Source organism: Nanorana parkeri, unplaced genomic scaffold (assembly GCF_000935625.1).
Source record: "Nanorana parkeri isolate BGI_ZX_2015 unplaced genomic scaffold, ASM93562v1 scaffold255, whole genome shotgun sequence".
Taxonomy (NCBI): domain Eukaryota; kingdom Metazoa; phylum Chordata; class Amphibia; order Anura; family Dicroglossidae; genus Nanorana; species Nanorana parkeri.
The window spans coordinates 1236686-1254841 of NW_017306523.1; the positions used below are offsets into that span (position 1 = coordinate 1236686).

At 39.4% G+C, this 18156-nt stretch overlaps 1 protein-coding gene across 1 annotated transcript in view; it reads left to right on the top strand.

Moving 5' to 3' along the window:
- Positions 1-501: 501 nt before the first annotated feature.
- RNMT (RNA guanine-7 methyltransferase) overlaps positions 502-18156 on the top strand; it is a 27276-nt gene continuing 9621 nt past the window's right edge. Inside the window, exons 1-8 of the mRNA XM_018556829.1 lie at positions 502-633; positions 1052-1165; positions 1728-1841; positions 2981-3094; positions 6623-6736; positions 12316-12451; positions 15042-15167; positions 17596-17708. Of these exons, the coding sequence (XP_018412331.1) occupies positions 502-633; positions 1052-1165; positions 1728-1841; positions 2981-3094; positions 6623-6736; positions 12316-12451; positions 15042-15167; positions 17596-17708 (963 nt within the window). The remainder of the gene's footprint in view (positions 634-1051; positions 1166-1727; positions 1842-2980; positions 3095-6622; positions 6737-12315; positions 12452-15041; positions 15168-17595; positions 17709-18156) is intronic.

The following is an 18156-nucleotide window of genomic DNA, read 5'->3' on the forward strand; positions in this document are numbered from 1 at the left end:
GTGGGTGGTCCCATCCCCTCGACAGAAGTTGATCATTAGATCGACATTTGCCGGAGGTACATCCTGGAAAATTATCAGTCAAACAGTGCTTGCAGCCAATCAGCGCTGCTGTCAGAATACAATGCACACAGTGGGAGATTCGTTCATCCACCCTGTCATGGAACAATCTGTCCTATTTGTTCAGCCTGTGAGGCTGATTTACCCAGCTTTAGTCTTTCTATTAGGACAGTCAGAGTTTCCTAAAATTGAGAAAGAAGCTTGCAAATGCCTGCTAAATAGAGATATCTAAAAGGTAAGGAAGTTGTTTTTTTTTTTTTATTATTTATTTTTCGATCTGATGTGCGGCAAAAAGCTTTTTGTTTTTACTATTGTGCATTCTTCAAAAATTCCCTCCGTGTGTGTCCAAGCTCCATTTTCTTCACTTCCAGCAGTAATTGCTTGTTGATCCAGGCAGTATTTCTGTGTTTACTTCATTTTCTGCAAAGGTCTGACAGAAATGCGATGCCAAGCAGCAGTATTGCCTCATCTAAGGAGTACATGCTGGTCCTTCCTCCAAAGTACAAGCTTTGTCTCTTTTGGATAAGTGCTAACCGCTGCAGGTGCATACACAAATTCTGTTTCTTCCCTGTGGGAGTGAGTTGTGAAGTATTTCTTCCTGCCAGGGCTGTTGGGTACTGTAGTCCAAAATAGGAGGACCGCTAGAGATGCATACCCACAGCCCCCAATGCATGAACAACAGTCAAAGCAGTCACATGACCCCCACGAAAATAATTGAAGACATTATCTACCTGGGGAATTTTGGGGAAATGCATATATAGCAGCATAGCCCAACCCATACACTACACTGCCTTATATGCATTGTGTTAATGTACTTTATTGACACCTTTTAGTCAAAAAGGTTAGAGTCTTCTGTTTTTTGTAATGTATGTGATCAAATATTAGAATTCTAGTAGAAATGTGCTATCATTTTCTGTTTTTCTATTATCTTATGTTTTAATGAATATTAATAATGACCCTAGTGTATGAAATGAATCTCGTTTCTTCTTGACAGCTGCCTTCCGATCGTCCATCAGATGATTTGGTTGGAGACCAATCTGCTACAAGTGAATCTAGCTCTCCGCCAAAGAGGAAGTCGGATGTTTTGGATCCTCCAGCTAAGAAAGTGGTATGTAATCTTTTACTTTTTTTTTTTTAAACTGCTTAGCGTTTTCACCTATTGCAAAAATGTCTCATACTTTAGTGTCAAAAAGAAGTTACCATGTGTATAAAATGGTCCTAGTTCACTTCCGTGAGTAGGCTAAAGTTGTTGTTTTTTTTAACACTTCTTTTTATTTTCCTAATTTAAAAAAAAAAAAAATCAAAATATATTTTTTTATACTATATAATACAAAAATTTCTAAAACAATTAATAATAATCAAAACTTGTGGTTTTATTTAAGTTTTTGTCCTCATTTTTGAAAAATATTTTATTCGAACTAAGTGAGACGTTAGGTTTGATATAATTATATAGCCCTCTCTCCCCCCCTAAAAAAACAATATATAATATGTGTGGGTACATTTAGTAAGAAAGTATATTACAGCCATGGAAGAATCACACAGCAAAAATGTAAAACGTGTGTCAGTCATTTATGAACAGAAACTGAAAACTAGCCCAGTCATGAAGGGGTTAATAAAGACGATTAAAAATGACCCTAGTGTATGAAATAAATCTTGTTTCCTCTTGACAGCTGGCTACCGATCAACCATCAGATGATTTGGTTGTGGACCAGTCTGCTACAAGTGAATCTAACTCTCCGCTGAAGAGGAAGTCGGATGTTTTGGATCCTCCAGCTAAGAAAGTGGTATGTAATCTTTTACTTTTTCCAAACCACTTGGCGTTTTCACCTATTGCAAAAATGTCTCATACTTTAGTGTCAAAAAGAAGTTACCATGTGTATAAAATGGTCCTAGTTCACTTCCGGGCAGTAGGCTAAAGTAGTTTTTTTTTACACTTATTTTTATTTTCTTAATTAAAAAAAAAAAAATCTAAATAAGTTTTTTTTATACTATAATTGTAATACAAAAATTTATAAAACAATTCATAATAATCAAAACTTGTGAAAAAAAAAGTGTTTTATTTAAGTTTTTTTCCTCATTTTCTTTTTTACATTTTATTCGAACTAAGTGAGGCGTTAGGTACACGTTTGATATAATTATATAGCCCTATCTCTCCCCTCTAAAAAACAATTTATAATATGTGTGTGTACATTTAGTAAGAAAGTATATTACTGCTGTGGAAGAATTACACAGCAAAAATGTAAAAAGTGTGTCAGTCATTTATGAACAGAAACTGAAAACTAGCCCAGTCATGAAGGGGTTAATAAAGACAATTAAAAATGACGCTAGTGTATGAAATGAATCTTGTTTCCTCTTGACAGCTGGCTACCGACCAACCATCAGATGATTTGGTTGGAGATCAGTCTGCTACAAGTGTATCTAGCTCTCCGCTGAAGAGGAAGTCGGATGTTTTGGATCCTCCAGCTAAGAAAGTTGTATGTAATCTTTTACTTTTTCCAAACCACTTAGCGTTTTCACCTATTGCAAAAATGTCTGATACTTTAGCTTTAAACAGAAGTTACCGTGTGTATAAAATGGTCCTAGTTTTACTTTCCCATAACGTCTTCCAGGACAGCATCACGAGATGGAATAGAATTTGCTCATCTCCAGAGCACTGGCCCTAAACTCCTGTTCAATCCATGCACTGCCTTATATGCATTGTGTTAATGTACTTTATTGACACCTCAATTTTAGTCAAAGGTTATAGTTTTCTTTATTTTTTTGCATTTTGTAATGTATGTGATCAAATATTGAATTTTATAGTAAAAATAACTAAAATTGTACTATAATTTTCTGCTTTTCCAGTATCTTATGTTTTTAATGATTATTAAGACAATTAAAAATGACCCTAGTGTATGAATTGTATCTCGTATTCTCTTGGCAGCTGCCTTCGGATCATCCATCAGATGATTTGGTTGGAGACCAGTCTGCTACAAGTGTATCTCGCTCTGCACTGAAGAGGAAGTCGGATGTTTTGGATCCTCCAGCTAAGAAAGTGGTATGTAATCTTTTTACTTTTTTCAAACCACTTGGGGTTTTCAGCTATTGCAAAAATGTCTCATACTTTAGTGTCAAAAGAAGTTACCATGTGTATAAAATGGTCCTAGTTCACTTCCGTGAGTAGGCTAAAGTGAAGGGATTATCACTGGCAATAAGTTTCACGGCAAGCCATTTTCCTCATGGCCAATTACAATACCCTGTCTTATGTGTATGAAACATCTTTGAACTTTTAGTGAAAAGTGGAGGTTATCCCTAAAGTGATTATTAAATTCAAAAGGTTTTTTTTAAATGCTCATTAAATCACTTACAATAAATGCTAAGATCAGCAAAGATAATACAAATAAAACCACAGGATATTAATTCCAATATTTATGAAACAAAACTATATCTCCTGAAATGCAACTAGTAACCTCTCAGCAGGAATGCGACAAAATAATAATGTGCAGATTCAACACGTGACTTCTCCCAGCAATACAGATATTCAAAGTTCTACTGCGCATGAACTAACTCATGATACTATGCACAGGACTAGCTAATCGGCCAAGAATCTATCTGAGGTAAAGACAAACGTCCTCTAAGTTATTTTATTGTTATGCATATATCACAGCTACACCATCGACTAGAAACTGAAATCAGCTTCAAGGAGATTCCATAAATATTTCTCCCAAGATTGAAAGGGAGACAATTTTTACTGCAGCTAAAATGACTGCAATTCAATCCTGATGGTAACAATGACCGACTAGTTAGACTATGTGTGGTATATATGTATGTATAGATCTTCTCGTAAATTGCTTACAGATCAATGGAGATCTATATTTTTCCAAAATTGGAAATTGTTTGGTCTCAGATGTCGGCTTTGTATCAGTGTAGGGACAGGAGATGTTCAGGTTCTCTTTGTTCAGTTCTCCAGGGAGCCCGTCAATTAGCTTCAGATCTCTCCTTAGTGTGCCTGTCCTCAGGTATCAGTTCCCACCTAAACTTTGCCCTAACTTTTATCACCCAAAATGTAATAGGAGAAAGCTTATCTTAACTTAATTATGACTTCCGACACTTCTCAGTTTACTCCAAATTATCCCCGCAATACCTGAAGAGGGCAATATTGGACTAGGCATAATTTTTGGATTTTTCCTTAAAATTCCTATACCATATCATGAGATGACCTATGACCTTTTGGCTGGTTTAATACCCATAAAATTTAAAGGGTGGCCTGTTACTTGACAGAACTTGTTAGACCTACTGAAGACTAGTGTGTCTTTAAGATATGTATTGATTGAGAATGTTTGAGCAAGGAAAAAAATGATCTAACATACATTGAGAATGAGGTCATCTGCACTTGGAGGTTACTTACATTCTTTCATTGATTACAGAAATAATATACCTAATGTGATTATTTGTACTTTCAAAAATACCATATTAATAATATATATAAATATATGTCAATAAGTACAACCAAATAACCTATATAAGGTATATAGGTTGAATATTGTATAAAAAAAAAAAGAAAATTACTCAATTAAGCAATTGGTTATACCATTCCTATCAAATAATACTGTATACAAGGTGAGCTCTTTTTCATATGTTGTAAAGATGAGAAAGGAGGAAAAAAAAATATGTTGATTGTTTCTTTTGTCCTTTTTTGTTAAGAATCATCCCCACAATCTAACAGTCTGGTACAATGGTCAGTCCTTATCTTTTTATTGTTTGGTACCCCCACAATTTACAACCTGGGAATGTATGCTGAAAGGGTCTGTAAATTGTTGTTGTTAGAGTCTTTGTCCAGAAACCATGAACTCAAATTTCCCATAACGTCTTCCAGGACAGCATCACGAGATGGAATCTCCAATTGAGTCGGCCGGTGTCACTAAGGGTGGTGACTTTGGTCATGGGTCTCATGACCGCTTGCCTGCCGGTGGTAAAGTGGGCTCGGTTCCACCAGAGACCTCTGCAACAGTTCTTCCTGAGGAACTGGAATCGCTCGCAAGAGAGGTGTTTTTGGTGGCTATTACTTCTGCTTGTAGGGTGAGTGAGCTCCAAGCCCTATCCATTAAGGAACCGTTCCTGTCTATTTTTGAGGCTCGGGTTGTCCTTCGAACAGACCCGGCTTTTCTGCCTAAGGTCGCTTCGAGGTGCAACAGGGTGCAGGAGATCATTCTACCTACATTCTGTCCCAAACCAGTAGGTAGCAGGGAATCAGGTTTTCACTGTTTAGATGTGAGACGTTGTTTGCTCCAGTACTTGAAAATTTCCAAGGACTTTCGGAGATCTGAATCACTGTTTGTGCTGTTCTCTGGTGGGTCCAAGGGGAAACAAGCTTCTAGATCCTCCTTAGCTAGGTGGTTGAGGCAGGCCATTATGGAAGCTTATGGAGTGTTACATGTTCCTCCCCCGTCTTTGGTGACGGCACATTCAACTAGAGCTTTAGCAACGTCCTGGGCCGAACGAGCTGGTGCTACACCGGAACAGATTTGTAAGGCGGCAACATGGTCAAGTTTCTCCACCTTCGCAAAGCATTATCGCCTAGATCTCAATACCGCAGGGGATCAGGCATTTGGCAGGAAGGTACTACAAGCAGTGGTCCCGCCCTAATTGGTAAGTTCTTGGTTATCCTCTCGTGATGCTGTCCTGGAAGACGTTATGGGAAATTCAGAGTTAGGACTTACCGGTAACTCTATTTCCATTAGTCTTCCAGGACAGCAACTGCCCGCCCATTGATGCTTGTAGTATTAATGTGATGTGGTGGTATTGCCTGTATGTGCCTTGTCTTTTTCCAGCTTGCCTTCGGTTCTCGTGATGACTGAGGGAGTGGAGGAGAGGAGGGTCTTTTAAACAGATTAAGTGACGTGTTTCCTGTGTGTGGGGGAGGAGATTCCATCTCGTGATGCTGTCCTGGAAGACTAATGGAAATAGTTACCGGTAAGTCCTAACTCTGGATTTCACCTTGTTCAAGAAACTTTTGGACGATTTCTTAAGGGACTGTAATATACAGGGGTACGGGTACTCCTAGAATGAGATCCTAATAGGTTGGACTTGATGGACTAATGTCTTTATTCAACCTCAAATACTATGTAACTATGTAACCTTATACACTGATATAATATAAAGAACAAAAATGGCTACCAGTATGCCCATATTACATTATGTAAAGATGATCGGTTTAGGCCTTACAGTTTCTTTCTTTTAGCACTCAATAGTTTCAACACTACTCCTTGATGTTTAAAAGTTTTAGTTTCCTGTAGAATTTGCTTATCTCCTGAGCATTGGCCCTAAAACCCTGTTTTAGAGAGGCTCCTTTCCATTGAAGCATCCTATGGAGCCACCCTTGTTTGTCTTTTGCCTTCACACACAACAAGATAAGTCACTCCCCTCACCTTGCTCTCTCTTCTTCCTTTCTCCTTCCTTCTCTTCATGTGATCAGAAAATTGTTCTATCATTTTCTGCTTTTCCAGTATCTTACATTTTTAATGAATATTAATAGACAATTAAAATGACCCTAGTCTATGAATTGAATATTGTTTCCTCTTGACAGCTGCCTTCTGATCATCCATCAGATGATTTGGTTGGAGACCCATCTGCTACAAGTGTATCTAGCTCTCCGCTGAAGAGGAAGTCGGATGTTTTGGATCCTCCAGCTAAGAAAGTGGTATGTAATCTTTTACTTTTTTCCAAACCACTTAGCGTTTTCACCTATTGCAAAAATATCTCATACTTTAGTGTCAAAAAGAAGTTACCATGTGTATAAAATGCTCCTAGTTTGTTTCCTGCAGAACTTGCTTATCTCCTGAGCACTGGCCCTAAAATTCTGTTTTAGGGAGGCTCCTTTCCATTGAAGCATGCTATGGAGCCACCCTTGTGTTTTGTCTTTTGTCTACACACACAACAAGGCAAAAGTAACTCCCCTTTTCCTTCTTCCTTTCTCCTTCCTTCACTCCAGGTGTTCAGGAAACTGTGCTATAATTTTCTGTTTTTCCAGTATCTTTTGTTTTTAATGAATATTAAAAAAGACAATTAAAAATGACCCTAGTGTATGAAATCTTGTTTCCTCTTGACAGCTGCCTTCTGATCAACCATCAGATGATTTGGTTGGAGACCAGTCTGCTCCAAGTGTATCTAAATCTCCCCTGAAGAGGAAGTCGGATGTTTTGGATCCTCCAGCTAAGAAAGTGGTATGTAATCTTTTACTCTTTTTCAAACCAGATAGCGTTCTCAGCTGTTGCAAAAATGTCGTCTCATACATTAGTGTCAAAAAGAAGTTACCGTGTGTGTATAAAATGGTCCTAGTTCACTTCCAGGAGTAGGTTAAAGTGAATGGATTCTCACTACCAATAAGTTTCCAAGCGAAGCCATTTTCCCTATTGCTAATTACAATACCCTGTCTTATGCGTATGAAACATTTTAGAACTTCTAGTGAAATGTGGAGGTTATCCCTAAAGTGATATTAAGTTCAAAAGGTTCTTTAAATGCTGATGAAATAATTTACAATGAGTGCTGCTCCTTCATATTTAAAAGTTCTAGTTTCCTGCAGAATTTTCTTGTCTCCTGAGCACTGGCCCTAAAATCCTGTTTTAGGGATGCTCCTTTCCATTGAAACATCCTATGGAGTTACCCTTATGTTTGTCTTTTTGTCTACACACACAGAAAGGCAAGCCCCTCCCCTTGCTCCCTCCTCTTCTTCCCGTCTCCTTCCTTCTCTTCCCCATGATAGTAGCTGGATGGCTGCTGGAGATTGCGCTGTCCCATGTGATCTTGTACTGAACAGGAAGTTCATGGAAACTGAGCTGAAAGAGTTGTAGTCAAGTTGTTTAGAAACATGATGACTGTAACTGCTTGGTCAAACATGTAAGCCGATGTGTATTTGTCTGATCTGGATTTATTATTGAGCTTTCTTTTCCAACAACTCTGAGCAATTTTAAAAAATCTTTCAGAGCTTGCTCCGATGACATTTTTTACCTTAGTATCACTGATTTATCAAGCAAATTAATGAGACAATTAGGCTGCCTCTCATTTACCAAAGCCGATATGACTGTTATTCTGTGTACTTGCAATCCTCTGCTTGTTATCGTAACACATGGGTCTATGGGAAATACTGACCATTATATGGAAGTGTTTGCTTTATAGCTGGGACCTTGGGTAATGCCCATTACAGAATGTTTGAGTGGCTGAGAATTTGCATTTCATCAGTAGCAAGACTTGCAAGTCAATATTGGACTAGTGTAACTGATTGCTGTGGATATAAAAGGCAGTAAAATAACTTTCTGGTGTTCTCTGTGATCCTTCACGTATATATACTTTTATAGTGCCCTGCTTTAGTTGGTCAGAGTGCAGTTTAAGAAGACTGCTTAAGAACTTTTGCTTCGAGCATATTTCAACCCCTGTAAACTTCATAACCTATATAATGCAGTGTCACCTAATTCTGTTAAGAGCAGTCATTCTTAACCTGAACAATGCCTGCATCCGATCAGATTGTTCTGGTATTTTTGAAAGCCAGTGGGACCGACTATGAAGATACTGAAGCTTGGCCCAGTTTAGCGTAGATGGGGGAATCTGTTGCACTTTTTCCATCTGACCATAAAAAATCTGCAGATAATCTATAGGTGTATGGCCAGCTATAGGCAGTCTCCCTTATTCAGTTTGGATTCCCTGTGGTTGTCTGATTTTTCTCATGGCCATTTTATTTTGGACCCTACACTGTTATTTGTGGACATTAAAGGAGAACTATGAGGTAAGTGACAAGGGAGGGACTGGATTCCCCCTTCCCGCTCCGATCCTCCAGCGCTGACTGGCGGAACGGACGGGGGAGGGGGCGGGTACAGCTGGCTCTGCCTCTAGGTAGGCAGAGCCAGCTGTCACTCACGCAGCTGAGCGGATCCAGACATAATTGTCGGGATCCGTTTCAGCATCTCGGTATACCGCGAGCTGTAGCTCGCGGTATACTGAGTTTAGGGTGACTGGAGGATGCTAGTTTGTGTCCTCCCGTTACCCTTAGTAGAACTATGGGGAAAAGCCCTGACCCCATAGTTCTCTAAGCCTATTTAATAAACTGGGGTGTGCAGAGATCAGTTTAAACATGAGTCAGGAAAACTATTTTTTTTCTTTTTTTTTTTCCGGTTAGGGCTTTTAAATAATAAACTTGAAGTAGCAGTAATCTCTAAAACCTTTGTTCGGTAATACATTGCCCAGCAAAGTGTTTTTTTACATGTTTGCCCAAGCACTTAGTCGTCATTTTCAGAACATCTGGCTCCAACTCTCTACGGTTGGCTTCCATCAACTGCCTGTTGAGTACAGGATTACAGGGGACAGCCTTGTTTCCAGCCGATGTCCATCTACTAGGTTAGAGGAGGTCAGTGCAGTGTACTAGCACACACAAGGGTGGCTCCATAGGACCCTGCAAGGGAAAGAAGCCACCCTAAAACAGGAAGTCAGGACAAGTGCTCAGAGGACTAGCTGATTCTGCAGGAAACTAAAAACGTCAAGATGCAGCATCCATTGTAAAATACTTAATCAGCATCTGAAATAGCTTAAAAACCGTTTGACTTTTTAATATCACTTCAGCCTTTTATTTACTAGATTTAATATGACAAATTTGGTAAAATCCAACAGCCTGGGTCACTTCCTGAAGACCTAGAAACCCTTGGCTAACGTACTGTGAACATTTTTTATGTCTTACCTTTTTATTCCAGGTAAATTACTTCCAGATTTAGCTTCTGCATAATTCACTTTCAGATACACCTTATCACACATGCATTCTTTCATATTTTAGGTGTTACTTTTATGCCGCTATTATTTTACTGCCTCCATTCTACAATTTAGAAAGTTTTGACGTGTTCTAAGCAATTTGCTTATTATGCTAGAAATGTTGTTTTTTAATATAAATCGTAGTTGCCCCAAGTCATCTCCAATGTGGGCGCCAGCATTTATCAATGTTTTTTGACTTCTTTCATATCGGATCTGTTGGTCACTAATCTTTTAATCCAGAAACCGGTGAGGATCATGTTACATTCTCAATCTGACTCAAAATATTTTCATTGTTCTAGTTCTCAAGCATAAGTGATAGCTGTGTGAATGCTGTCCATAATGTTATATATTTAACTATGTCTCACTATTTACTTTCAGTACCCACCACACACTTACCTGCACTTTGCTAACTCATTCTCGTTTTTACTCACTTTTCACAAGTAAATACAGCATTGATGAAGAGCAACAGTGCAATCTTCTTGCAAAAGACGCTTCAAGTAGTGCTTGAGGTTCATTTAGTACCAGCCAAACGCACATTTGTTTCTGGTATGGTTTAGGGTTTCCATTGACACTTGCTGCCATCCAGCTAGGATTTATGAAAGCTCTGCCTACAGTATATGCAACAAGTAGGTTGAGATTAAAATAAATATTATGTTTTAGATATTAGTCTCTCACTTTGGTTTAAGGGCACATTTTGCGTTTCACAGTGACATACATGCATTTATATGTATTTGTAGGACATTTCTAAACACATGTAATGCTTTTAAATGGTATTATGCACATCGTGTTTACCTGTATTTAGTTGCATTCGGTTTTTGCTGAGTTTAGAGAAAATAGCGTTCCGTAAGTCCAGGGGCCGATTCGGTAAGCTGAAAGTGTCAAAATGTACGTACATGCAAAAGTATTCCTCCCCTTGGCATTTTTCCTAGTTTGTTGCATTACCACCTGGAATAAAAATGAATTTGTATTTTGTATGACATGTAATGGACATACACCAAATAGTCCAAAATAGTGACGTAAAAATTAAGAAAATGACTTGTTTTACCAAGTTATAAAAAATATAAAACAGGAAAGTAGTGCGTGCATATGTATTCACCCCCTTTGCTATGAAGCCCCTATATAAGATCTGGTGCACCAATTACCTTCAGAAGTCACATTGTTAAAGACCACCTGTGCGCACTCTTAAGTGTCGCATGATCTGTGTCGGTCTGTATATAAATATAGATATAGATAGATATCTATATCTCTAGTCTGCAACACCACTGAGCAAGGGGCACCACCAAGCTAGAACAGAAAAAAACCCTGAAACTTTGAACATTCCACAGAGCACCATTAAATCCATTATCAAAAAATTAAGAATATGGCACCACAACCTGCCAAGAGGGCTGCCTACCAAAACTCCCAGACCAGGCAAGGAGGACATTAATCAGAAAGGTGATAAAGAGACCAAAGATAACCCTGAGGGGGCAGTGGAGGTTGGAGTATCTGTCCAGGGGACCATTTTAAGCTGTACACTCCGCAGAGCTGGTCAGAGCTGGCCAGAAAAAAATTAAGCAAACACGTTTGCTGTTCACCAAAAGGCATGTGGGAGACTCCCCAAACAAAAGGTACTCTTGTCAGATGAGACTAAAATTGAGCTTTTTGGCCTTCAAGGGAAATGCTGCATCTGGTGCAAACCCAAGACCTCATCACCCCAAAAACACCATCCATGTTCTTCATCGTCGGGGACTGGCAAACTGGTCTGAATTGAAGGAATGATGGTGGTGCCAGATACAGGGACATTCTTGAGGGGAAACCTGTTTGTCTGCTGGAGATTTGAGACTGGGATGGAGGTTCACCTTCTAGCAGGACAATGACTCTAAGCATACTGCTAAAGCAACACTTATGGTTTAAGGGGAAACATTTAAATGTCTTGGAATGGACTAGTCAAAGCCCAGACCTCAATCCAATTGAGAATCTGTGGCATGACTTAGATTGCTCTACACCAGAGAAACCTATTCAACTTGCTGGAGCAGTTTTGCCTTGAACGGGCAAAAATCTCAGTGGCTATATGTGCCAAGCTTATAGAGACGTACCCCAAGAGACTTTTCGCTGTAATTGCTGCAAAAGGTGACTCTATAAAGTACTGATTTTGGGGGGTGTTGAATAATTATGCACGCTCACATTTTCTGTTTTGTTTTTTTTTGTCTCATTTCTTGTTTGTATCACAATAAAAATATTTTGCATCTTCAAAGTGGTAGGCATGTTGTATAAATCAAATAATACAAACCACCCAAAAAATAATAATTTAATTCCAGTTGGTAATGCAACAAAATAGGAGAAATGCCAAGGGGTGAATACTTTTGCAAGCCATTGAACGCAGGTACATTTAAATAAACGCAGGAAGCTTGTCTGAATGTAGCCTTAATATACTCTAATTGCTACAAGAGAGAACAGAAGCCGAAATGTTGTGAAAATATCTTTTTTTTTTCTATTTTTGGTACATAGTGCATAGAAGAAGGCCACTCCTCTGCTGTTGCTGCACATTACAATGAACTCCAGGAGTGTGGATTAAAGCAGCGAAGTCAGTCTCGTATCTTCTATCTGAGAAACTTCAATAACTGGATGAAAAGTGCACTCATAAGTGAGTTTTTTTTGTTTTTTTGTTTTTTTTTAATGTGTGCAATTGGAAAAGAGTTTATCCAGTTATAATAGATTTAAAAAATGTTAAACTCTATAAAGGTGTAAGTACTAGAGTACTAGAGTGTATGTAGAGCCACAATTATTTTTTGGTTGTGGATAGAGGGAAGGGTTAAAAACCCTAAGTTTATTTTTTGATGGCTGTGTCCCATTAGGTGATGTGTTCTTGGAGATGCAACAGCAAGTGAGGGGAAATCTTTACAAAGTAAGAATGCCACTTAGTTGTCACTGGAACAGGTGCCCCACTGTAAGGTGACAACTGTAACATTTTGGATTTCAATCTCTTCCCATCTCAGTGGCAGTGGTTGCCAAGGCAACTAGACCGAGTAAATCTACCCAGAGGGAAACAAATAAAAACTTGACAGAGGTTCTAATCCTTCCCCATCTCTATCCAAAACTGAAATTAATTAATTTGGTTATACATACACTTTTATATATTAACTTGTAATTATAGTTTGCCTCTACTAATCACAAAGCTTTATAACAAGCACTTAATAAGTGTGTGTGTTATATATGATGCACCGATAGTGGTATCGGTAGTGATGCCGATTCCTTCCCCGATGCTGGAACTTCCGGTCAGAGGGAGATTTTCTCTGACCGGTAGTGCCGCGAGGGAATATGGAGCCGGGAAGCTGGCTCCGTGCTGATTGGCCAGGAAACCGGCTTCCCAGCCAATCACTGTCGAGCCGGCCAACAGATCTGACAATATGGCGACACGACCCTCACCCTGCAGACAAATCATTCCCCTCACATAGATCCTTAGCAGCAGTCATTACTAGAAGTTTATTTTTATCAATTAACAAAATCGAAAGTGGATGAACTAAAGAGAAATCCAAATCAATATTTGGTGTGACCACCCTTTGCCTTCAAAATGGCATCAATTCTTCTAGATACACTTGCACAGTTTTTTGAAGGAACTCGGCAAGTGGGTTCTTCCAAACATCTTGGAGAACTAACCACAGATCTTCTGTAGATGTGGACTGCATCAAATCCTTCTGTCTCCTTCTGTAATCCCAGACAGACTTGATGTTGAGCTCTGGGCTCTGGGCTCTGTGGGGGCCAAACCACCACTTTCAGTGGTGTGTGTGTCAAAGTTTTTCACAATATAGATAGTTATTAATGACATTGGCTGTACGTTTGGGGTCGTTGTCCTGCTGCAGAATAAATATTGGGGCCAATCGCACTAGAGAGATACCGTTCCATCTATCAGTGGACCGAATACTGCATAGAATGCAGGGAATGTGTATAAAGATCAATGACCTTTATTTAAAAAAAAAAAAAATCACCATATGAAATCAGAATATTACAGGGCAGTTGTAATCATCATGTTGGGTATTGTATTGTAGATCTTAAAATCATCTCTGAATTGGTGCTGACACTGTCCTTTTTGAACGGTGGCTACTTTTGTTCTCCAAGGTCCCTGTGTGTGTTGTAAAGTAGCCACCGCTCCAAGCTCACTCCCATGGACTATAATCTCACATTTTAGTGTACTAATTTGTATTGAGATTGTAGTCCATTACGGGAGCGAGCTTGTAGAGGTGGTTACTTTACAATACACACTGAGATCATGGGGAACAAAAGTAGCCACCCTCTAGAAGGAAGGACAGTGTCAGCACCAATTCAGAGATTTGAGGACCTCCAGCTGAGTGATACACAAATAAGGTACATGTTTCCTAATAGTTGAGAGTTACTTGAATGCACCTTTCCTGTTTAGTGTCACTTTAATAAAAATAAAACAGGATAAGGACATGTTTGTATCAAAATGAATTATAGATCTCTCTCTCTCTCTCTCGATATATAGATCTATATATATATCTGTGCAGAAAGCCTAGAATCTTCATTTCTCTGACATTTTAGAAGAACTATAGAAGAGAAAATTAGAGCAGAAATGCAGTGGCTGCCCCTAGTGACCACCTGCCCTGTTGAAAAAAAGGATGTATGGAGATTCTATTAGACACTGCCATGCTCTTTGATAACCCCAGAACATTCTGCAAAACTATTGGTATACGATGTATTAAAGTTTAAAAAACGGCTCTAAAACATCAGTTAAAAACTTGGAAATGGTTAAATAGATGCACATTACACATTTTTGCGTCTTTAGTCTAAACCATTCATACTCTTCATTCTTTAACCCTCCCCGATTTTGAATAAAAAAAGATAATGTGACTTTATGCTTGCAAGTGCCTGAGACAACTAAGGCTGTAACATGCATATGTGCAACCTAAGAGTGGGAAGCTATGTGATGTGACACAGTCAAACTCAAATGAAGTGCAATGTGCTGTCAAATGATCATATTTCCAGGTACTGGATACCAGAGAGATGGATTCAGATATAGAAATGCACCTTCGCAGCATGACATTGCTTACCTGTAGTTCAGTGAGCAGGTAGCTGGTTTGCCAACACAAGCAAAGCCAAATCGAAATATGTAAAGCAGTGTCATGCTCTTTGCTGCAAGTTTCTGAACAGAGAGAACAGAAGATTTTTTTCCCCTGTATGTTTTAACATTTCTGTGATTTTCATTTATTTATTTTTAGATGAGTTTATCGAAAGAGTGCGGGAGAGAAAAAATAGAAACGTCGCAGTATTGGATCTCGGCTGTGGGAAAGGTGGAGATTTGTTAAAGTGGAGGAAAGGCAAAATAGATCACCTTGTCTGTACAGGTAGGTCTATCAACCATAATTAATAAATATATTTTGGCATTTTTGTTTACTGTTCTCTACCCACTACATGTTGCCCTGTGGTCTGTGAATGGCTCGACATGCAGTTAAACCCTATTCTGCAATAAGCCAGACTGGAAGAAATCTTGACGCTTTATTAAAAAAACAGGGTGGGCTGAGACTGGTAAAGAACATTGAAAACATATGATCAGTATATGGACATGTAAATGAAGTAATAGCTCACAAATATTCAGAGAAACAAGCCCGTCCCTACCAGCGATGCTGCCATCAGGGGAATCTGTGTGTTTACTCCAGTAATGCGCTCAGGATGGCAACAGATTCTCTTCTCCACGAAAGTCTAAGTCCCACAATGCACTTGTTCCCTTCTTGGGCTAGAGGTTGCTGGATACCTACCATAGGAAAACAGCCTTTGCTGTAAATGGAGATACAGTGGTACCTCGGTTCACGAACTTAATTCGTTCCACGATTCTGGCTGCGAACCGAATAAAACTGATCATTGGCTGCCGGCTGTGTTCGTACGAAGGTTTTCAGACCAGCTGCTTCGAGGAGCTGATCAAGGGGTGCCGACAGCTGCACCCACTGCAAATTTCGTCCGGTTCTTGAATAACCAGCCGAAATTCACTGTGTATGGGCCACCTTAAAAGAGAACTATGTGGTTAAGGCTTTTCCCCATAGTTCTCCTGAGGGTAATGGGAGGACGCTAGTTCCGCGGTATACTGGGACACCGCAGTATACCGCAAGCTTCTACTCGCGGTACACTAAGACGCTGAAGCGGATCCCGACAATTATGTCTGGATCTGCCCAGCTGCGTGACTGACAGCTGGCTCTGCCTATCTAGAGGCAGAGCCAGCTGTACCCGCCCCCTCCCCGTCCGTTCCGCCAGTCAGCACTGTTGGAGTGGGGAATCCAGCCCCTCCCCTGTCACGGCAGAGAGCTGTGACAGGATCGAGAGGTGAGCGAATGCCGGTATGTGTTCGCTCACTTCCCGATCTACTGAGCCGACCTGTGACAGTCTCATTGTCACAGGTCGGCTAGAACTATGAGGTGAGATAAAAGCACTCAACTCATAGTTCTCCTTTTTAATAGCATGTTCTAGGTTGTGAATATAAACTATGCAGTTACACCCAGTGCTTTCTTAGGATTATTGCTACTTTTCACATTATTGAAGCACAAGCATTATGGCATGAAATGCAGAGTAAACTTTTTTTGTAAATTTTTTTTTTTTTCTTTGACTTTTGTCAGTTTCCTAAAGTCTTTCTCTGGGCAAAAATAATTGCATGTATTTTGTAAGGTTCCCATCATATTTGCCTGTTTGCAATATGCTCCTATTTCCTAGTGTAGGTTGGGTTAAGGGAAGTACATGGCAATCCTGCAACTTCCCTGTGCATTGCTTTTATTACCGCTGACTGACCGCTATTCAGCCTCTATTGAAATGGCCCATCTACCAATTGCTGTCATGATCTTGAAGCTTGGCTGCTTTATTGGTATGCAAATGCTCTGCTCTGCTCTGGTTGGACGTACAACCCCTCCCCTCCATCCGCTCTAAGGAAAATCTTCAGGAAGAAAGGAAAGGAGCAGCACCAATTTTTAGTGGCCACCTGTGTTGGTTATGTGTTTTAGATGAAGCACTGAGATCTTGAGGAATGCTGAATTTAGTTTTACTTAGAAGGACATTATATTAGAATACATCATCATACTGTGTGTATGTATGTATGTTTTCTCGATTTAATCGTTAAACTTTTTGATCGATTAAAATTATTTTGATCGCTAATGAAAACACCCACCTCTCCGCCGGCTTCCGGGAGTCCTGTCGGCGATTCAGTGACGTCACGGACATAGATGTCACCGGACTCCTCCCCCCTTCCCCAAGTTGCTCCGTCGGCTAACGAATGGAAGGGGGGGAGGAGTCCGGTGACGCCACCGGACTCCTCCCCCCTTCGTTAGCCTACGGAGCCACTTGGGCCGGTGAGTTTGCCCAAGAAACTTTCTGCACGAGCGCCAGCCAAGGCATTGGCCTATACACATACAGCAAAGCAATGAAGTCATAAAATGAACTAAACAATTTAAAAAAAAAAAAGTATTTTTAAATTAATATAAGGTTTTGTTAGGTACCATTTGGGCTGCTGGGTAGTAGATGCCTTTCCAATTACTGTTATTGCTATTAAAATTTCCAAATATAATACTGCACTTTCTTTGTGAAAAGCTCCTGTTGTTTTTTTGTAGCTCTCAGGGAATAGTAATTATGTCTAGACCTGCATTAAGTGGCAGTCATTGTTGTGAGGCCAAGTGCTCTTCCAACTCTAATTAACTATAGAAATAGAACTGCTTTAGTTTATAATTAGTCTTGGACAGTTGTTGCTTGTGCCGGGGTTCATTGTATTTTTTTTATTGTCTTGCTACCTTTTCACAGATATAGCAGAAGTTTCTGTCCAGCAGTGTAAACAGCGGTATGTTGACATGAAAGAACGAGCCCGCCATGAGTATATTTTTCAAGCAGAGTTTGTGACTGCAGATTCTACAAAGGTACTTTTACAATTGCTGAGGAGTCAAAAAATTTGCTAATTTCCAGTGTTTTAACCTCGAACAGCTTTAGAAATGGACTTTAAGCATTGCATATAAAAATAATCCCTGTGTGTTGTAAAGTAGCCACCACTCCAAGCTCCCTCCCGTGATGGCCTACAATCTCAATACAAATTAGTAAACTAAACATGAGATTGTTTTTTTTATTTTTTTTTATTATTTTCAAGAAAAAAAATCAAACTATAACATTAAATACAATTATAGTACTTTACAAGTATTTTTACAAAATAAATACATAAATAATTTCAATCCATTCTTTCTTTTGTATTTGATTACTTTCTTCCCAACATCCTAATTTACTTCAGTACTATCTTCTGCGTATAAATAATCCCTCTTTTAGAGAAGGGGGAGGGGGAAAAAAAAGGGAATGGGGAAGGGGAGCAAGCTAGGA